The sequence below is a fragment of the Durio zibethinus genome, chromosome 3 (assembly GCF_047325235.1).
Source record: "Durio zibethinus cultivar Kanyao isolate XHJ-2024 chromosome 3, ASM4732523v1, whole genome shotgun sequence".
Lineage (NCBI taxonomy): Eukaryota > Viridiplantae > Streptophyta > Magnoliopsida > Malvales > Malvaceae > Durio > Durio zibethinus.
In genome coordinates this window covers 36,064,096-36,086,820 of record NC_143164.1, presented here as the reverse complement: position 1 = coordinate 36,086,820, position 22,725 = coordinate 36,064,096, and the positions used below count along the sequence as shown (strand labels likewise).

The 22,725-nt window shown below is 29.4% G+C and overlaps 3 protein-coding genes and 1 pseudogene across 3 annotated transcripts; all 4 read right to left on the bottom strand.

Moving 5' to 3' along the window:
• Positions 1 to 288: 288 nt before the first annotated feature.
• Positions 289 to 3,219, bottom strand: LOC111283880 (cyclin-dependent kinase inhibitor 3-like). Its single transcript, XM_022872521.2, has 3 exons — positions 2,536 to 3,219; positions 873 to 1,076; positions 289 to 710 (listed from the first exon to the last, which is right to left on the bottom strand). Exons 1-3 carry the CDS (start codon positions 2,958 to 2,960, stop codon positions 641 to 643), a joined length of 699 nt encoding a protein of 232 aa, XP_022728256.1. The 5' UTR covers positions 2,961 to 3,219; the 3' UTR covers positions 289 to 640.
• A 7,235-nt stretch (positions 3,220 to 10,454) lies between these two features.
• Positions 10,455 to 11,953, bottom strand: LOC111283578 (putative serine/threonine-protein kinase PBL26). Its single transcript, XM_089758699.1, has 3 exons — positions 11,814 to 11,953; positions 11,226 to 11,613; positions 10,455 to 11,147 (listed from the first exon to the last, which is right to left on the bottom strand). The coding sequence occupies exons 2-3, from the start codon at positions 11,385 to 11,387 to the stop codon at positions 10,650 to 10,652; spliced, it is 660 nt and encodes a 219-aa protein (XP_089614825.1). The 5' UTR covers positions 11,388 to 11,613; positions 11,814 to 11,953; the 3' UTR covers positions 10,455 to 10,649.
• On the bottom strand, positions 11,435 to 12,305 carry LOC149519800 (putative serine/threonine-protein kinase PBL26 pseudogene; annotated as a pseudogene).
• A 2,727-nt stretch (positions 12,306 to 15,032) lies between these two features.
• Positions 15,033 to 15,824, bottom strand: LOC111283453 (CLAVATA3/ESR (CLE)-related protein 41). The gene is given in 2 exon segments (XM_022872028.2): positions 15,033 to 15,698; positions 15,700 to 15,824. Coding segments are annotated over 2 exon segments (402 nt in total). The 5' UTR covers positions 15,727 to 15,824; the 3' UTR covers positions 15,033 to 15,323.
• Between the last annotated feature and the right edge of the window lie 6,901 nt (positions 15,825 to 22,725).

Here is a 22,725-nt window from a genome sequence, read left to right as displayed (position 1 = left end):
AGGGAATTCAAATCTCTTTCTGGGCCATAATGTTTGGAATGATAATAAAGCATGTCTGGGACTGAACCATTTAAAACTACAAAACTGGTTTGTGGTTACAAATCTAACTTGCCTGTACAATTGTCTTCGAAAACATTAAATTGAAGGAGAAAAGACATTTTGATTTTTTTTTCCCAAGAACATCTTGTGATCTCCAGCAGCCAAACTTAAATCCAAATTGCAGGTAAGTAATGCTGTTTTATCTCACAGATATTATTGAAAGGTACAAAAACATGGGAAAAGACAAGGTATTAAAATGACAATGACTTATATTTATTTCCAGAGATCATCCATGTTCATCCCTACCCAAGTATAGACAAAAGTGAAACTACATGGAGAAAAGACTGGAAAAGAAAACCTAGAAACATGATGTACTCCTAACAGATTATTTCTTTTTCCTTTTAACAAAGGATTTCAGGCATGTAATTTGTTAGTGCAATTCATCAGCTCTGTTATGTTACAGATCTTTAAATTACACATCTTAGCCAAGGTTTAATCAATCTTTACATTAACTCAAAAGAGCAATGGGAATGTTATACCACACTGCTTGCGCATGAAATTAATCAGGAAGTTTCAGGGAGTAGAGTTGAATGGGCTCCGATTATGGTATCACTTGCACCCATTCATATCGTCCTGGAAGAGGCAAATCGTTCATAATATCAAAGTTATACCTGCAAAATCCAGCATATTAATAAGACTTGCCTGCTCAGCTAACCAATCTATTTAAGTCTAAAGTCATTCCAAATGAAAACATCCAATATCCTAAATTACAATAACAAAGCAAATACATGCCAGAAAACATCAAATAATATAAAGGAATGAAACAAGCTTACTTCTCAATGAACTGTTGCTGCTGCTGTTGTTCCGCACAAGCAAAAAATTCCTCTATTTCATGCGTCGTAGAGATGAATCTCTGCACATCATTCCACCCTCTTGGTTGAGTTGAAGGAGAGCTTCTCCGCCTTGTGGTCGAACCAGGAGTTGCAATGGTTTCTGAATCCTTCATCAAGCTACAAGGTGTGCTTTCTCTAGTGCTCCTGCATAAAAAAGTACCACAAATTACCTATATGAATGAAATAACATCATAATAAAACACCAACACAAGCACGAAAATTTCTGACACTAACAGTCATTGGAAAAAGAAAAAAGGCTTTAAAGTCAAAAACCATACAATATTCACTTCTGTTCATGCATAGAACTTGCCCTACAAGTGAACACAACACCCTCCTTTTTTTCTTTAAGTTTCTGCTAAGCAAAGTAAAACTCATTTTAGATATTAATAACTCTCTTAATTATAAACAAAAACAAAATTAATCTTCCCATTAGAGTGGGAGAAAAACTCATAATGAAGGGACAGGCACTTGAAAGAGACAAACTTAAATTTGTCAGGGAGCAAGGCAATAAATGCATAAGAAGCAAGAAATTTGGGACCTTTTGTCACTTACTGATAGACCCAACACAGAGAATCCCATATTCATGTTTGGGTCTGTAACTAGACCCCCCATGAAGATGATATATCATTGCAAACACAAATGAGGCAGAACAGTTATTGCTGTCCATTATTACTAAAATATTATCTTTCACCCCTTTTTCTTCACTTCATTATTAACAGAAAAAGGACAAACAAAGCCTAAAATTACAAAAATTTCTTACTCCGAAGATCAAACAATCTGGATTTTTTTTTTTCCTCTTGGTACAATGTATTTCCCAATTTCCAATATAGAACCTAATTTTTTTTCTAGTTATTAAAAATTTCATGCACCTAAAACTATTTAATCATATGACGAACAAAATCTAAAGCATCTTTTATTATTTTTATTTTCATAAATCAAAAGCAACACCAGAGAATGAACATTATATTTTACTAATATAAATTGCAGCTTTTACCATATGGGAAAATGTAAGTTCTAACAATAATGACTTTGAGGAGGAAAACATTGTTTCAGCAACATTGTCAATTTCTCATTTAAAAATAAAGTCTCAAAAGTCACAAGCATTCAGTAACTTTTTATGTAATGACTTGTATGCATCACAAGAAAGTGAAATAAAATAAAAAAAAAACACACACACACAAAAAGTTAAAGGTTTGTTAGGAAGAAAATGGATGATGTACTAACAACTTTTTACTTTCATGATCAGGTAACATGAAGAAACTCAGAGATATTGTTTCAGTGACATTTCTTTTATGAGTTTTTGCAATAGTTTAGTCCAGGAAGCAGCCTACTCTCAAAACCTATGTAAACTAGCAGAATAGACAGAAGAGTTAAAACATTTTCATAACTCTCAAAACCTATGATTTTTTCTCTCACTTTTAGCCAAAGACTGGCAATGAAAGAGAAATGAAAGGCCCCAAAGAGCATAAGAAAAAGGACCCAAAAGATTTTTTTTTTTTTAATTTTATCAACAATGCAATGCTGAAAAGCTCCAAAAGCCAACAAAAAAAAAATTGGAGGAAAATAACTAAAGAAAGAAAGCACGGGAGGGAAAAAAAAGTACCGGTCTCTGAGTTCAAAATCCAAATTGTTCTCTCCAAAAGAAGCCTCCTCCGCTTCACAGCAAATCCCCATTCCCACAACCGTTTCCCTGTTTTTCCCAAAACACGCTTCACTTTTGTTCTCACCATTCTTCTTCTCTTTTCTGCAACTACTCTCTTTCTCCTGCCGTTTCTGTTTGGTTTCACACGAAACAGGGGAAGGCAACTTCTCCAGCCTACGGCTCCTTAACTGAAGATAAGAAAGGGAAGAGACATCTGGGGTTGACGCGACAAGTCGGACTGGTGAAGGAGAAGGGTTTGTTTTTTGGAGTCTTTGCAAAGCTAGGGTCTTGGCATATCTGGTACGAGCACCCAAGGTTGACTGATGAGAAACTTCCATGACTGCTATGTCCCCTGCTATCTTAGATTTCTTCATGTACTTTCCCATTTTCTTTGTGCCCTCTGTTCACTGAGAAAGAGTGTTTATGATTCTTCCTATCGCTATAAAAAGAATAGGGTTTTTTTTGTTTTTCTCTCTTCAAGAGAAAAACAGAGCAAACAGAGGTTTTAAGGTAGAGTAATGGAGGGATGCAAAAAAGAAGGGACCAATGTTCGTATCTGAAAGAGAAAAAAAAGAAAAGACAGAGAGAGGAGGATAGAAAAGTTAGGGTTGGGGTTAAGAAAACAGTGATATTTTTATTTTCTCATGATATTTTGCTTGGCTGCCCCTTTGGTCCATTTAGATATATAATTTTTTTTTATATGAACTAAAATTAAATAATTAAATATTTTTTTATTATAATTAATTAAATTTTTAAATATTTATTTTTCAATTTCTTAAAAAATTTATAAATAAGAGATTATTTTATCTTTAAGCTTAAAAAAATTGTTAATTCACGAATTTTTAAAAAAATTTTGAGACTTATAAATTATTTATCAATAAAAAATTATAAGAATAATTTACATTTAAACCCTAAATTTTAATTGTTTGTATAATTTTTATTGCCTTATTTCCAGTTTTAAGTATTTATAGGTGTTCATCATCAACCAAATTTTGTCTTTTATTAGATTGGATGAAATTAAATATTTGAAAGTTTAATTAAAATAATGACTTAAATTATTATTTAATTTTAATTCAATAATTATTTTATAATTAAGCCTATGAATTATGAAACCTCTTCTGTTAATTTTTTTTATTTATACTTAGACATAATGCCATTACAAACATTTACTATAAGTCAGTGTCATTTGTCTGGGTTAGAAAAAGAGCAGGTTGGAGTGTTTATGAAGTTAACGTTTCTCCAACACTCCCTGTAAGGCAAAATGGTCAGAGTATGAATGCCCACCCACCGACATGGCATTTGCATTCGGTCATCCATTTTTTTTTTTTCTTAGATTTTCTTATCTGATAATTATTTTAAATTTTGATTAATTTATAATCAAATCAAATCAAATTTTATAAAATAATAAATTTTCTTAACGTTTATATTTTTTATTTATAAAATTTAAAATCAAAATTTTATTTTAAAAAAAATAAATTTTTTACTATTTGAATCAACAAACGTTCATATTCAATTCTCCATTTATAATTTAGCAACTTCCACCTTGATCAGAGTTTTTTTTTTTATTAGAATTATTCTTTTCTTGTTTACTCTAATTAATATTACATATGATAATTCGTATATTTATATTATATAAAATATTAATAATTTATATAATTATATTATATTTTATATAAAAATCATATATTATAATTTATATCAATATAAACATATAAAATAATTTTTTTAATTTTATTTATAATTTTTGTTAAAATTTTAAATTATGTTATTTTTATATCTTTTATTCATATCATTTTTATATTATATCATTATATCATATTTGAAATTATCAAATCTAATCAATATTATTAATTATTCATTACTTTATAATTCAAAGTTTGGGATGAAAATTATAATAATAAATCCAAATGACAAGCAAGATTATTAATTGTGAAACTTGTTTTACTAAAAAAATTTTTTATGAATATTATATATTTTACTCATTTAGAGTTTATCCAAATTAAGGTAGGTTTCTAATTTCGTGTAGTGTATAATTTAATCACCAATCAATCATTAATAAAATTATAAAAAATAAACTCCCCTCTTTTTTCTTTTTTTGCTTAAAATTTTAATCATCAAAATAAATGCGACTAAAATTTTAATTTTAATTTATATAATCACTTTAAAAAATATATTCAACAAAATTATAATTTAAATCTTGTTGTTTATAATTTATTTTCTTATTTTTCAGATATGATTCTAAAAAAATTAAGGATGTAAGAGAATAAAGTTTTTGACGAATCATTCGTTAACATATTTAGTTTTTGTTCTCTATGTTTGTTTATTAAACTTAATAAATAATTTTAAACATTATTTATGCATTTATTTATTAAATAAATTGAACATAAATAATTATTTATTCTTTTATTTATGTTCATTAATAAATTTTTTTACAGTTGATTTAAAACTCGTTTGTTTATTGTTCGATTGTTATTTGTTTGTTATTCGTTTATAATAATATAAATAAAATTACATTTTATCCTTTACTCAAATCTTATTTTAATGTTCATTTATATTTGTTTAGGTTCGTTTATATTCATTTAAAATTTGTAATTTGTTTAGTTATAATTTTTTTATTGTTTATAAATTATTTATTTATATATGTTCGTGAATATATTTATTTAATATTTATAAATAAATTTATTTAATTTAATTGAACAAATATGAATAACTTATTATTTAAATAAATAAATGTGAAAAAACAAAGAAAATTCTTTAATAAACATGAACTAAATATGAATATTTTTAAAATTAAATGAACAAATATAAATATATATTTATTTGTTTATGTTCAATTTATTTACTGTCTTAAAAAAAATAAAAGAAACATGAATATGGTGTTGGTCCACATGGCAGGGTGAAATTCAATGAGATGGGGACTGGCTCCGGGGTTGTGTTAAGCCATAGTGGTTCAGATTCGTCATGTTAAAGTTCAGCAACGTGCTCTTGATCTTCTGCTTGGTGGCCTGGTCCTACGCACAATAACTTACATTCAATAACATTTAATTTATGCCCTGACGCAAAAGGATTTATTTATTTCTACATAAAACTGGTGATTCCTAATTGGAAAAGTACTACTTATAAATGTTTTTTTTTAGTACTTAAAAAAATAGATAATAAAAAAAATTATAAGCGACGAAATTTGAATTTAAATTTTATTAAATATTATTTTTTATGATTGATAACATAAATTAATTGAAATAATTTTAAATTTTAAATTTTAAAAATTAAATATTCTACGGCAAGAAAATGAGAAAAAAGAATGATGGATAATGTTGCATGATCTTTCTTTTTCCCTTTTAATATATTTATCTAATCTTTTCAATTAAATGTTGCATTTATCAATGCAATTTATATTGATATGGAGCCATAAAGTAAATGGTACCACATTTTAATTTTATCAGTTAGTGTTTATATATATATATATATATATATATATATATAGAATCTAGAGATAAAGAAATAAAGTACAATTTGAATTTTAAATTTATTAAATTATTTTTTAAAGATAATTATATAAAATAAATTTATTTGGATTAATTGAACCATAAATATTTAAAATAATAATATTTTAATAAATTTGATAATTGATTAATACTTTTCTATTTTTTAAACTTCAATGATATAATTCTAATAAAATACAATTCATAATTTAATTTTATACAATAGAAATATTGAATATTTATTTTTAATTTTTTTATAAAATTCAATGATTTATTTGAGTATTATCCTAGTATATTTTAATAGATACTGTTAATAATAAAATAATTTATTATATTAAATTTTATTAATGCTCGTGATCAACTTATTATAAATTTACAATGATAATGAGTTATTGACAATGAAAACCAAAATATTAATAAATTTCATATTTCATAATGTCATTGTTTTAATTACAATTATTTATATTTTTTTAATATTTTATTGGATAAAATTAAATTTATGAACTTGTTTTATAATTAGAATCTCGACATTATGAAATATAAAATACTCAATTGAATTTATTCAAATGGATTGAATCATAAAAATTTGAAGTAATGCTATTTTAATAATTTTGGTATTAGATAATATTTATCAATTTTTTAAATTTAAATGATATAATTACAATAAAATAAAAATTTTATAATTTAATTCCATAAAATAAAAATATCAATGTTTATTTCTATTTTCTCATAAAAATTAAGAAATTATTTGTTAGTGATCAACTTGTAAATTTTTAAAATTAAAAGATCAAAATATAAATTTTTAAAAGTTAAGTAACTGTAATTTGTTTTTTTTTTTAATTTATAATGCCATCGTGACACTTGACAACGGACATGACATTATTACATTAGCACGTCATTATTCATTATTGATTAAGTAAAAAAAATATTTATTCAAATTTAGATGATTAAATTAAAAAAATTAATACTTAAGTGATTATTTAAAAAATTTCTTAATGTTGAGTGATTATTTGAATATTTTATTCTTTTTTATCCAAAAAAATTAAGATTAATGGAGATTACCCACCTTTAAGGTTAGGATCAGTCGCAAATCCATAAAAAAATTTACGAATTTTAAAAAATTTTTCGAATTTACACATCATCTCTAAATGTTTTGCATCCAAATCATAAACATTAACCATTTGTACTAATCCCCTTTTTAGGGATTGGTTTCCCTGCTTTCCCAAGCCAAGGATGATAACAAAATTGGCAAACGTGTGATTACTCAGAAAGCACAATCTCCAAATTTATTTTTCAGCGTCTCTTGAAGCAATCAGAGAGGGCGTGATGGGAAAGCCAATACATGAGGATTTTCAGACATATTTAAGATTAATTTTACCAACATGAACGAATCAGTAATTGTATGCTTCATTTTTACGCTTCTAGAATATGGCAATAAGCCTATTGGCAGGAAAAAATGGTTGGAATAAATTGTATGATCCAGCTAACAACTAAATCAAGCAAATGTCAACTTGATGGATACTAAAACAAGATGGATCAATGGAGAATTGGGACATACAGGTGGTTGCTCTCTCATGCTTGGAAGAATCTTGCTTGAGCTGAACAGCATCTTTTCTCAGAGCACATTCTTTGGGAAATTTAGCTACCAAAAACTGATCAAGTGTCAAGCAGACTTTTGGAAAATCCCTCTGCTGCAAACATTGACAAACTTGACATTTAAGAATCTCAACATCAGGGATCATTAAACTTTCTTTTCCTTTTCTGAAGCATACAAAGGGAACAAGATATGAAGCTTCAGAATGTCGAACAACAGTAAAGCACTAGCTATGGTGAGAATCATCTCTAAACTACCTTCAACTATCCCTAGCTCTTTCTGTACGGACAATCTACTACTGAAAAGTTTGGCAAATATAAGCAGAATGTTTCAATGCAAAATTGGGTCACAATTTAGTCATATTGAACTAAGAAACAATCTATGAAACACGAACATAAACATGTAATACAAGTACAACACGATACGAATATAATAACATGATAAATTTTAAAAAATGAAAACATGTATATGGCATAATATGATAATAAAAATATTTTTTATATATTATAATCAATAGTTACAAATAAATGATAGATATTAGGTTGATTTTTAAAAGATATTTACTCTTGTGAAGGAAAACATTGATGATAAACATAAAAGTAAAAGAACATATGATATCATTGTTAGTGTTTATTTTAATTCCAAGTTATTAACTTTTGGATGCATTTCCTTTTTTTTTTTTAATTTGGGAAAGGAATAATGGAATTGGAACCCAATTCTTTGAATAAAGTTCTCATTTAAGACATTCATTTAATTTTTATTAATATTTTAGCAAAAACAAAATTTGGAATATGTCATGCACCAAAAATGATAGAATTTGGCAAACATCATGAACAGAATGCAACAAGTCAGAATTTAATGCTAATAGACATAAACTTGAAACTTTATCAATCAGTGAATTCTATATAAAGACTAAATACTAGTTTTAGATCCTAAAATATGTGGAGGTAACTATGTTGATCTGAATATAGATCATGCATCCATAATTTGAATCATTGAATTTCATGGAGTGGTCATTAGCGAACCCTTTAAACAAATCTTTATTAAAAAAAAAAAAACGGAAACCATAAATAGAGCACAACAAATTATCAGAATTCCTCTTATCACCAAAAGAGTGGAATAACCGTTAGGCCAAAATAGCACCAATTCAATCATATCAGCAGAAGTATAATCAAATAATTAATCAAACACATGAAAGATAATAATTTAACGTAATTCGATCCAATTGACCTATATTCATGGATGAAAAATAAGATTAACTAATTGTAGAGAATTACAAACATACAAATCAAATCATCAACCTCACTCAATAATTAATACTCATAGATCTTCTCAATCTTCTTTCGTCCTATGGAGTATTATTAACCCAAATAAATACAAATCTATGTACACCCTTTTAGCACAACCAAACACATACCCATATACACACATACACCATACCTATATGGACCCTTTCAGTCTTCTCTAATCCACTCACAAATAAACATACATACTCATAAGACGTAAAACCTCAATACTCTTATGAGGTGTTTATACTACAAAACTCTATAACTCTCTTACATATTTTTCTCATACCTAACCCTATAAGGACTTCACTTATTTATAACCATACAAACTTGCCTATTAAGAATCTCTTTCCTCTTAAAATTCTTATCCTGCAAGTCAAATTTGCCTATTAAGAATCCTCTTTCCCTTAGAATTTTTATTTTGCAAGTCTTTTTGTCCACCAAACAATAGTTGGCCAATCCTAAAAAAATCTCTAACAAATCTCATACAGATCTCCTATATGATTTGAGTCATTATTACTAAAAATCTCCACCTTGACTCAAATTTCATCAAATCATCTATTTTCATACTAGACATGCTTGACTCCACTTGTAATGAAAATCTCACAATCATCTTATCTTGTGTGTCTTCATGCTTCACGCAAATCGATTTTTAATCCTCAAAATTTGAACTCGAACTTTTCTCTTGAATCAAGCTCCTCTGAATTTACTTTTTCTCATGGCTTGAATCATCAATTTTTCCTACATCTCGAACCTTCAACTCTTTTCACGTCTTGAACCTTTAGCTATTATCACGTCTCAAACTTTCGGCTCTTTCCACTTCTCGAACCTTCAGCTCTGATATCACTTGTTAAGGATCACTATAGCTTGATACCACTTGTTAGGCAAAAAAACCCTAATCCAATCACATTAGTGGAAACATAATCAAACGATCAATCAAACATATAAGAAACAATAATTTAACGTGGTTCAGTCCAATTAACCTATATCCACAGATGAGAAATAAGATTTATTAGTTGTAGAGAATTACAAACATATAAATCAAATCATCAACCTCACTCAACAATACTCATAGATCCTTTCAATCTCTTCTAGTTCTATGAAGTATTCTCAACCCAAACAAACACAAACTCATGTGCCTTTTAACATAATCAAACACATAATTATATGCACTCATACATCATACCTATGTGGACCCTCTTAGTCTCCTTTAGTCACTCACAAACAAACATACACACTCATAAGACATAAAGCCCCAATACTCTATGGGGTGTCTATTTCACAAAACCCTACAACTCTCTTACATCTTTTTCTTATATCTAATCCTATAAAAACTTCACTTATTTAGAACCATACAAACTTGCTTATTAAAAATTTCTTTCCTCTTAAAATTCTTTTCCTATAAGTCAAACTTGCCTATTAAAAATATTTTTTTTCTTAGAAATTTTCTTTTGCAAGTCTTTTGTCTATCAAACAGTATTTGGTCAATTCTAAAAAAATCTCTAACAAATCCTAAACAGATGTCCTAATATTTGAGTCGTTGTTCCTAGCAATAACTTAGATGAAAGACACGAGTGGAGCTGGTTCCCACCAGAACTGAGTTCTTGAATACGCTCCCCTGAAGCCACTGACCATGCCTTCACCAACCAGAACACGAACAATTGATGAAAATCTCGTTCCCATTCTTCTTTTCATCGTTACGTTAATCCTCAATTATATTAGCTTGATATTTTGTTCACAATTCAGCACCATCCTTACAGGGCAGATTAGAAAATGATAGAAAAAAGTGATTTCGTAAGATAAAGCCTCGAGGAACATGATGAACAATAGGGAGATATATGATGAAGGCAACGTTGTGTTTATGTTAGGCAATTTTTTTCTACAACATAGCGCTGAGTTTGTGATCGAGTGTGCTCGTTGGCGTTCTTGCTTGCTATCTTCACCATAACTTTCTCCGTCTGCAAATCCTGGTTTCTTATCAGATTCCGGGGAAGGAAACCAGGAAGCGTCAGTGCTTGCATCTGGACCATTTCGAAGGAAACTGAGAGCAGTCACCACATCGCTTTTCAAGGGACGTACCGATGTTTCCTCTTCCAAGCACATGGCTGCAACTGCAACTGCTTGATTCAAGCCTCTTACAGGGAAATCTCCATTAAGAAGTGGATCAGCGAGTTGTGGGAACCTACTTGGTTCCTTGAACACTGGTTCAGCCTGGTAATGGTTGAAGGCTAGAGATTAGGAAGGATCGGAAAAGAAACAGGAGGGAAGAGGTTGGAAAAAGCGACATACCCATGAAACTAGATTTTGTTCTTCGTTTGGTCTTGTCGTATGAATGGCTATCCTTCCAGTGATCAACTCCAATAAAACAACTCCGAAACTGTAAACATCTGATTTCACTGTTAACTGCCCTGTTCTTTGATACGCCGGGGCACAATATCCATATGTTCCCATGACCCTGGAAGATACATGTGTCTTGTCCCCAATAGGTCCTAGCTTGGCTAACCCAAAATCCGAGAGTTTTGCATTGAACTCTGTCTAGCAAGATATTGGAGGATTTCAAATCGCGATAGATGACGGGGATTGGCCTTATCATGCAAATATTCCAAACCTTTAGCAGCGCCTAACGCTATTTTCATTCTGGCATACCAATCTAATGGCTTTTGATCTGGTGTAATATCTGAAATTCGAAACACAATTCATAAGAAACAACAGTCGATAGTCTAGTTCTTTTTACTTATGAATATTTAAAAGAATTACATGTATTGAGATTCAATCTTCAGATTTGAATGCATGAATCAAGTGAGCTAAACTTCGGATTCAAAATCGTTTTGGGTTTCATAATTAACATAAAGGAAATGAAAAGGAAAAATAAATTACCAAGTAGATGGTCCTCTAGAGATCCCGATGGCATGTATTCATAAACCAGAAGTCTCTGATCTCCATCGGCACAATATCCAGTAAGATTGACTAGGTTTGGATGGTGCAAGAAACTTAGCATCAACACCTCAACAAGAAATTCTCTATTTCCTTGCAATCCATTTCTATCAAGCTGCTTTATGGCTACAACCTAAAATGAAGTAACCCGATTGACTACATAGATTCTTTTAAAAAACTTCAGTGTATATATACAAGCGTCGAAGCAAAATCTTTTACCTGACCGGTTTTGTCAAGTTTTCCCTTGTAAACGCACCCAAACCCACCTTCACCTATCAAACATTCCTGTCCAAAATTCTTGGTTGCTGTAGCCAATTCGAGGAAAGTGAAAGTTTGTGCAATAATGTTGTTGTTATTAGGGCCATCAGCATTCTTTGTCTGTTCAGGTGCAGAGGTCTTTGATTTAGGAACAGTCTCTGTTGAAAGAAAGGTCATACATTCAAAATTTTGGTTAAGAAAAAGGAAATTGCATGTTTTTTATGATTATGCATGGCAAGGTGGTTTTCTGTTGCATAACTTCTTGAACCAAAGAGCTTACAACTTCGGACCAAAATTTCAAAGAAAACATGGATAATGAAATTTCTTATAATAGAAGACTAGTAAAGAAGAACTCGGAAGTTAGTTCAGTTGCTCTAAAAAACTAGAAAAGGAGAACTCAGAACCTAATTCAGTTAGCTCATATAACCATCCTTAATAGGTGGATCCAATAAATTTAGGATCCAAATCCTAATACCTGCAATCTATTCTTTTATTCGCACACTACGATTTCTTTTGCGAAAAAAAATATAAATGGAAACCTCAGAATAATGTTGAAGCAAGAAAAAAGCATTACCCAAGGTGCAAATTCAAAGGGAAGGAATGTGACATTACCGGGCCGTGGCTGGGAAAGAATAGTTTCTCTCGGACAACAAGTCTGAGCCCGCTGGGACTATTTAGCCTTTTATCTGCCTTCTTCTCGTGGGAAGGAAAACATGAAAAGCAACTCATTTCTTAGGATCCCAAATTCACGAACTCCTTTGGTAAACTTCAATGGTCCAACCAAGCAAATGAAGGGCCAAGCAATCCAAAGAACTGCCTGCTTTTAATCACAAATGCCTCTAAAAGCCAACTCCAAATCGGCTTGGATTTGACGATGCTATAACATCTTCACCATATACCAGCTCCTAACCTTCCTAATTTAAAAAAAAAAAAAAAAAAACAACAACAACAAACTATACCTCGTGACCTGGACTAATAACAAGCTATAGGAGGTTCCAGGGAAAAAAACCCAAATTCCAGATCATAAAACTCCATGGAACACTAAGGTGAAAAGAAATATTCACCTTAAAATTGAAACAAAAACAAGAAATCGTGTTCGGTACTATTATCCGGGTTAGAAATGAAACGAAAAAAAGGGTTGTTCTTTTTCTTTGGAAGGAAAAATCCGAGGATAATGGAGAAAAATGTGGGATCCTTTTTTTGTGTAGATATTACATTTGTAATGTCAGTTTTTATTTATTTTTTCCTTTTTGCCGCTAAATGCATTAAGATAACATCAAATTCAAAATGTTAAAAGAAAATTTATAAGATGAAAACAGTTGTCAGGCTAAGCCTTGAAGGTAGAAAGAGTGGGTGGCATTTCGTATTACCGTTCATGGTTTTGGCCAACTCAGTTTTCGAGTTTGAGTAATAATTAATAATTCATGAAACCGCATTTTTTTTTACACTTTTCAAGCCCCCATCACAATTGCCAGGGGCGGGGATGCTACAAATGAACTAGTTTCGTCCCTTGGAAAGTTTGGTTGCATCATTTCCTCTGCTGTAAACCCGCTTGGAGAAACAGAACAACAACTAGTGTAGCCATCGACATCAACAACTGCAAGTGCAACATTATGCAAAGTTCGCTGCATGATAAGAGTGCAGTCAAGAACTAAAACTGGGCTTTGCAATGCATCTTCCCTGGTGAGACATTTTCCTGACTTCTAGCACAAAAGGGTATTGAATGCTAATTAAGTTCTTGCAAGAGGTTGCTGTTGGATTTTGTCCATTGTAAAACATTTCATTTTTCCATCTCATATTTGAATTCAAATACCAATTAGTTTAGTGCAAAAAATCAAGGTTGATATTTGAAGATGATTACAGGGTTTCAAAGTGATCATTAGCAGAAGGCGGTGGGGATGGAAGTGATTGTGATGGCTTATGACAATTGACGTTGGTGGAAATGGTGGTGGTGGTGGCTGTGACGGTATGGTAGGACTAACTTAATATCTTCTTTGAAGAAATTTCAATGCCTTGATCACCACTCTCTTGATTAAAAATTTAAAATGATCTGACAAAGTTCAAAACATTTATTTATATCTATGCGTTCCAGAAAAATAAAATAAGATATTTTGGACATACGCAATTAAGTTGAATCAGAAAGCATATGATGGGTAAACATTTTATTCAACAATGGGAAAATGATACAGTTATAATCATCAAATCATGACTTTGACATCTCCACTTTCTCGGATTATGTGTCGAAGAAAACAAAAGCCAAGGTCCAAATGACTGACTAAATAATTTTTTCAGACAAAATAAAAGTTCTTCCGATCATATCTTCTTCACTGCTGTCATGTTGGCGCAGCAGATTCCCTTCTTATCTGCCCTTCCTTCCCTGTGTATATATGCTTTTAAGACCAGATCAGAAGAATGGGAGGAAACCCATGCACTCTCAACTCTCAAACCAGTCTAAGACCTGATCTCTTCTCCTTAATTATTCATTTTTGTTTTTACAAAAGAGACGGTAGTTTGAGACAGAGGAAAGATTATAGATACAAGAATTTGAATCTCAAACTTGTTGAATATCATCGGTGATTACATAAATCAGCTGACTTAAGTTTCGAGTTTCAATCATTCGTTCTTTTTATATGCTTGTACTTGGTCTAGGCTCATCAAGGAAATCTTTCAATACACAATTGAAATAGAAGGCAGAACCTGGAGAGACTTAGCTTTTGCATTGGATTTAAGGGTTATTTTTAACCAAAAGAACACTATAGTTCCAAGGTTTTTCTTAAAAAATCTATATGTTTCACTTGTAAAAAAACTATCAGGAGATTCATATATCCCCACCAAGAAATAATATGAAAGAAGAATTACAACCCCCACCCCTGTAAGAAAACCAAATCATACAAGAAATCAAAGTAAATATATAAACCATACCATCATCATCTATATATAAAACAAATACCATACATACATGTAGAAAAATATAGAGTATAGTTTAAAAAAAGGGAAAAATGAAGAAAAAGTATAAAAGAAGTAACAGTAGTGATGATGAAGATGACAACAAACTTTTCACAAATGGGACAAGCTGCAGTATTAATGGAAGAACTAAACAGTACTCGTAAAGATGACAAACAATATTAACAATAACTTTTTGCCATCACGACTCTATCATCTTCAACCCGTAGTTCATGTCTCCACAAATCAAACTTACCTGTTGGAAATAGGGTTTGGACCGCTAGGAACGTCGTGAGCTTCGGCGCCAAACTCTCTTCGTGAAGATTTGGACGGCGAGGATGAAGAAGAAGTATGCGTGTTTTTCGCTTTCTTGGGATGCAAGTTCATGGTAGAAGAGGTTGATTTCGAGGAATTATCTAAGAGGAGCCTCTTGAAAGGGATTGAAGACGTGACATTGGATGAGGTTGCGGGGTTCGTAGTAGTAGGGTTAACGAGTAGAAGGAAAACGAAAAAGAGAGTGAGGAACAAGAGAAGGAGAGAGTGGGATTCAGCATAGGCGTATGAGACTACCGTTGATGTTGTTTTAGGTGTTGCCATACAATCAAGGAAAAGAAATAACCACCCCCCAAAGATCCCACGAGGGTTCAATATCCATGAACCAGCAGCAAGGCTAATTGAAGGGGGGAGATAAGAATGGAAAAGGGGATATGTAATCAAAGAAAGAAAGGAAAGAGAGAAAGAGAAGAAGCTTCACCAAAAGTGAATGGACAGTAAGTTTTGAAATTCGATACACATTTGTCGAGGAACCAACGTAACATGGAAGCTTATGACATGAAAGGTGTTGAAATTGGTTGATGAATTCACCAAGTAGCCCTTAATTTTGTTTGATGCCGTAATTTGGAAATAAAAAAAAAATAAAAAAAATCGTATAAATAAATTGAATTAAATTTCAAATTTAAATATTTTTTAATTTGTGAAACTATAAAGATAATAATGTAATTAAGGTTTAATTTGGAAATGGGGTGATTATTTTTTCATGACTATAATTCCCTTATATAATATTGCTTTGACAAGAAAGTTTAATTTATTTTATAACTCAATCATTAAATTAAAACGTTTTCCTTTTTTTCCCTCACTTTTTCTTCTTATCAAACAAAGAACTGGATTTGATTGATCTGCTCATTGAATTGGCTTGAAAACATAAATTAAATTGAAGAAGGATGTTATGGGGCATTTAGTCATTAATTTTGGCCATAAATTGCAAAATAAAATGAATTAAAGAATCTTGAAAGATAAAAGGCAATGGCAACAAATAGAAAGAAATGGAGGTGGTGTGGTGGTGGCTTTTCTTGCTTTGGCTGGTTACCAATGAATCTTTCTTTGACTTGATGAAACCTAAGTAGGGATAAATATACTAATGATCTTGTTCCTTTCTTGCTTTTTTTCTACAAAGAAGTGGGGTTTGTCTCCTCTTTTCAGCTGGTGAATAAAATAAATTGTATGCTTTGCTTTTGGTTCTTGAAGAAATTAAATACTAACTGAAAAGGTCCAATTCAAAAGTTATTATCCTTCTAATTTATTCATGATTTTCGATTTCTTTTTCTTTACATTAGACTCACTTATCTAATCAACACAAAATATCGGTGTAATTTTAAAAGTTTAATTTCAATATACGATGAAGCTTGTTAATTTCACAAACGTAATTAAGAATTCATTTACTCTATAAATACGGTTTAAAAATTCATTTTTGTATAAAATTTATAATTAAGCGTCGAGGAGTTGATCACATTGGATAATTGCTCTTCAAATTTATTAATTTCATCCTTAAATTATAGTAGTGTCAAATTAATTACACATAAGAAACATGATTGAACACAAAATAAAAAATATATATATATTTTTTTTATTTTGTGTTATATTGATGGGAAGATCATATAATTATGAACCTAAAATGGAGAATCAGAAAACATTTGAGAAGATTCCTCTTTAAGGATCGGATATGATTTGTATAATTATTATTTTGTTGTTTCTTATCAATTATATGATGAATATTAAAAGCATACACCCAAAATTTTTCATGATGATAAATATGTCATGTGGTCTTAAAATAACTGCAGGCCAAAAGCGAAAGTGATGTACCAAAAAGGAAAAGTGATGAATGACATGATTATAATATAATTTGTAAACTTGGGAAATCAAACCAAAGCAAATTAAAAAATTAAAAAAAAAAAAAAAACTAGGAAAAAGAGCCAAACCACCAAACGGAAAGCAAAGCATCGTGTTCTCTTTTCTTTAATTTTCTTTATATTTCTTCCCAATGGAATGGAATTGAGAGGAGAAAGTGGTGCAATTCTCTAGGCATTGCAAAGGCATATATGTCTTTCATGATGGGTGATGCATCGGCCCTTCCCATACAGCTTCGGTTTTGAGTAGATCTAGCAATTTATGTATTAATATTATGTAAAACATCAAATTTTATATATTTTTACTTATTTGATATGAAAATTATGTCATAATTTATGTTGATATAAAAATATGAAATATATTTTTTTATTTTATTAAACCCATATTATTAAATTTAAAATAATATCACTTTTGTATTATATTTTTATATCGTATTTATATTATATTATCATATCAGATCTAATATTAAGAAGAGAGAATGATACGATTCTCTTAGCATTGCAAAGGCATGTATGTATATATATAATTTGTATTTTTCTTTTTATTAGTATTAAAAACAAGTCAATCTTAACATATACTTTTATTAATCCTCAATCTATTATTGTTGTTTTTATAACATAATCATCAAGAGCAGGGGAGACAATATAATTTTACAAGTTAACATCCCTTTACTACTAATTTAGATGGAACCCAAATTTTATAAGAGGGTCAGGAACTTAATTAATTTGTGCCACAACATACATATTTGATAAATTAATATATAGCTAGTTATATACAATATTATTGAAGAGAATTAGAGAAATAATTTATTTTGAGAGATTTTTTGTTTCTATAACTGTTTTTTATGATAAAATTGTTGTTTATAAGAAAACTAATTGGACAAACCTTAGTGAACAGTCACCCATATGCATTATAAATGTTAAGCATTCAACTTAAAGTTGGTTGATTATATTGGATATTAACAGATGGAGATGTAAGAAGCCAATTATGTGATAAATTTGAAAATAGTAACAAAAAGAAATCCTGACCTGATATCATGTTATTCAATTTAAAACTAATTGACAGTAAGTGAAGGATTCTAACTTTAATATAAGATTATGTGATATTAAATATTTATTAGATATAAGATAATATTACACTAACAACCAAATGAAAGAAAAAAGGGTAAATTTTAATTTCCTAATCTCTTTCTTTCTCTCTACTTCTTCTTATTGTCTTATAAAAAAATTTCGAAGTATATTGAATAATCTCTATATATAATTATTTGTATAGACATTATTGAAGTAAACTTGTTACCTATTGCTAGTAATAATAATTTAAAATATAATATTATGATATGATACGAAAATGATATAATATTATGATATGATACGAAAATGATATAAAAATTATGATTTAAAATTTTAGTATCAATTATATATGAATTTAACAAAATAAAAAAATATATTTAATGTTTTTGAATCGATACGAATTATGATATGTAATTTTTATATAAAACATGACAATAATATACAAAATTATTAATATTTTTTATAATACAAATATATGAAATATCAAATTTACCTGCTACCTTGTTAAATTAAACTCAAATTAAAGTTTTTGCTTTTCTCTTCCTTTAAAAAAAAAAGAAGAAGAAGAAGACTCTATACCATATTTGCTTTAGTTTGAGTATAGAAAGCTAGGCAATTATATCACCATGAATCACTTCAAATGTCTTGTTGATAATAATTTTTTTTTTGGAAGGAATTATTAAACCAAGAGCAAAGAAAATGTAGGAAAAGATTAAAAGAATGTTGGAAAATTAATAAAAAAAAAACCTTGGTAAAACCAAAATCTTCCAAATTCCCCATTGCCATGTGAATGGGATGCAATGGGTGCCAAAAGTCTATGGTGTGGAACTTGAAAAACTTGAATTATTTCTAGTTTGCCGTTTGTTAAGTGGCAATAAATCAGCAATGATTTCAACATCATAAAGATAAGACAGCCTGTGTTCATTAATGCATGTTTTTCTTCTGTTAGGTAAGCAATATGATGGTTAGCAGCAAATCCAAGGTCATATTATTCTGACCAAAAATGTCAACAAACTGAGGTAAGCTCTAAGCCCTCCATGTCTCACTGGCATTGCTTTTATTGGGGTTTTTTTTTTTTTTTTTGAAGTTTTTCTTTTCTGTAGTTTAGCTGTCAATATGAATTATTTTGTGTGTTAAAAGTGGGAATTTCAGCAACATTTCAAGGTTGATACATATTAAATAATGTGCCTATCATTATAGCAACTTTTACTGGCATTATTGTACAAAATTAACCTAGGAAAGAGAAAAAAAAAACCTCAAAGTGGGATCAAGATGTGATTGAGCATTATTGATATATGAAGCAAATTATCAGCTAGGAAGCAATATCTTCAACTAATTAAAACATTACCTATAATTAAACTTCATGGTTAGTGAATTTATCCTCGACTGTTAAAAATTACTCGAAACTTTAACTTGAATTTTTAAAAAAATGAGATTAAATTTATAAAATGAGAAAAGATTATACATATTTTGTGATGTCAAAAAAGATATGTTTGGTAAGTATAAATGGAATCCTCAAAATGTTAATATATAGAAGATACTAGTGATTCTCTCTTGTTTGAAAAAAAAAAAAAAGTAGATGTCAACAGTTTTAAAAGCAATAGATATAGAGATCAATGGCAATTTTAGACATTTTAAAAGTTTTAGTGTGCATTATTGAGGGAGAAAGGTTGATTAATGGCATAATTTTTAGACATGGAGGATAGCATTTTTAGGGTAGTAGATATGGATGTGACTCAAGAAATCACATGGTAGCAAAAATAGATAGTCAGAAAGTCTTTTCTTACTTCACCACCTATCAATCTTATGCTTCCTTTTTCAACCTTTTCCTTTCAACCAGTGAATAAAAAATCAAATTCCCATTTTGTGGTGGAAAGGGAATTTTTCCAATCTAAGTAGAATTTGGTATAAGGAATCACTTTTAAAAGCATAAAATAATGCCTTTGAATTCAATTTCGTATGTATGTTCTTATATTCTTTTCCCACTAATTGTTGAGCAATGAAAGAAGTTACTAAAACATTGATTTTTGCTACTTTGGCTCATTAATTTTTAAATTTCTGTGGATTTTTGTTGATTCCCATGTAAAATTACTCTACAAAGTTGATTTTTGTTGTTGTTATTGTTTTTTTTTTTTTTTTATCATTTGTTCATCTCTCTTTCATGACATGCATATCTACTTATTGTCTGATCAAAATTTTTTCTCGTTTCCTTTAATTTCCAGGTGCCCTGCTTTTGCTTTTCCAATTGCAGCCTTATAGCAACCGCAAAATCTTGTTTTTGAATGCATAACATATAAAAAATTGCTTATATTTGCCTTACCAGGGCACAGCAACAAGACCAGTTGTAGGGTCACCCTGCATCAAGGTCTGTCAGATATAAGTAACCCTAACAATCAAGATTTTATCATGTTTTTTTTTTTTTTTTTTTTTTTTTTTTTTTTTTTTTTCACAAATGATGTTTAAAGTATAGTAAAAAAAACTTAATATGATATTTGAATTTTAAAATTTTTAATGTGATTTTTAAATTATAAATTTTTTTTATTAATATAATACTTGAAAGGTTATATATTCATCTTATATCATTATAAAAAATATATTAATTAATAAATTTATAATTCAAATGTCATATTAAAAAATTTTAAAAATTAAATATCACATTAAATATTTTATTATAATTTAATAACCATTCATAATATTAATCTTTTTATTATCTCTCCCCATCTTAGCCAGCTGCAGGTGTTAGGGACCAACTGCAGGTTCTCAGCTCAACCTTTCATGAACTTGAACTGGTGGAACTGAACAAAGTTGATTCAAACATCATTTGCATTTCATTTGGCTTGTTCCTAATATTTTTAAGCAAAGGTTTTTGCTTGTAGAGGTGCAAAAAGCCACTTAGCTATGCTTATTTAATATTTTTTTTTACCTAAAACTATCAAAATTTAAAATTTGATCACTAAAATTAACAGTTCAACATTTTATTAATAGAATACATAATTGTTGCCAGCTATACCTATATACATATACCATAGAATAGCATATTTGACAAACTGACAAATTTTTTGACAAAGAAAAAAGAGAGATCAGTTCAAGACTAATTATATAATTAACTATAATTAAAGTTTTTCTTTTTCTATCTCTCAAGATAAGAAAAGCAAAGCATATAAAATATTCAGGAAGTAAGCAAAGTATATATAAAGCTATTCAAAAGGTTGGAATCATGGCTTAACGAAATGTATAATTTTGAAGAATTTTTTTAGCTGATGGTTTAGAATATGGGGCCTTTAGCAATTATCAAACAATATAATTTGGTCAATATCGCTTCTTTCATGAAAGATGCCTATGCTTTACCCTACTTTTGCACCGTCACGAGATTAGATAATTTTAAATATAACATAATAATATAATACAAAAAATAATATTGAAAAATATAAAAATATTATGATTTAAAATTTTAATAAAATTTTTATATGAATTTAACAAAAATTTAAAAAATAAATATGTTTTATGTTCTATGTTTAAAATTTAAAATATACGAATTATCGTATCTATTCCCTCCTAACATTTCTTTCTTCATGGATCAAATATAGGATACTAATGGACATGGTATAGCCAGGCATGGTTCGATTCCTCATCTTTAGCTGATGTGTGCAATTCCCTCAACCATTAAGCTCTCAAAATTGCTATATAATAATGCCTTTGAACTTTAGGATAGTGGTCAAATAATTATTTTTCTAACCTCCCAAAGGTGTTTTTGTTTTTTCCTCCTTTATTTTTGGCAAGTGAATCTCCAGCCTCATATTAGCCTAGTCAAAATTGCAGCAGAAAGGAAAAGCACTATGCCATGGCGACTTTCACTTTGGATAAGCTTTCTTTCCATTAATGATTTCTCATGCAAATTAAAATAGCAACCTCAACTTTGGCAGCCTTGCCTTCTAAAGTATATATGCAGCCTTCTGCACAATGAATTGTTGCAAGTTTGAAAGCAGTACTGTCTAGTCTAGCTATCATGCACTTTATTGAAACTAATTAAATAAAATTTGAAACTGGTCATGTGATCCATGTCAAAGGAAGAAACACAAAGGAGAAGGGAATGCAATGCATGTGTTTTTAAATTTAAAATTCGATTAACCTATGGTCAAGCATCAAATTCTTTGTAATACAAAGCTCTCATTGAGAACAAATGTATAGTCTAATTAATTCTAGTTACGCAGTTTAATGAACCGCAATATATTTTATTAATAAAACGTTAAATTTTTAATTTTAGTGATTAAAATTTAAAATTTAATGTTTTTAATACCAAAAAAAAAAAGTTTAGTTTAAAGGATGGATTATAAGATAAACCATACGCAATATAATCCAACATTATATTTACATAAAAGAGTGACTGAGAAAAAGAGAAA

Bases quoted from the DNA above. Each gene is read 5' to 3' on its own strand.
- LOC111283880 (XM_022872521.2), bottom strand. From the start codon at position 2,960: ATGGGAAAGTACATGAAGAAATCTAAGATAGCAGGGGACATAGCAGTC. The intron at 1,077-2,535 runs GTACTTTTTTTT...TTTTTTATGCAG, and splicing joins GATTTTGAACTCAGAGACCG to GAGCACTAGAGAAAGCACAC. The intron at 711-872 runs GTAAGCTTGTTT...TGGATTTTGCAG, and splicing joins CAGCAACAGTTCATTGAGAA to GTATAACTTTGATATTATGA.
- LOC111283578 (XM_089758699.1), bottom strand. From the start codon at position 11,387: ATGGGAACATATGGATATTGTGCCCCGGCGTATCAAAGAACAGGGCAG. The intron at 11,148-11,225 runs GTATGTCGCTTT...AACCATTACCAG, and splicing joins AACAAAATCTAGTTTCATGG to GCTGAACCAGTGTTCAAGGA.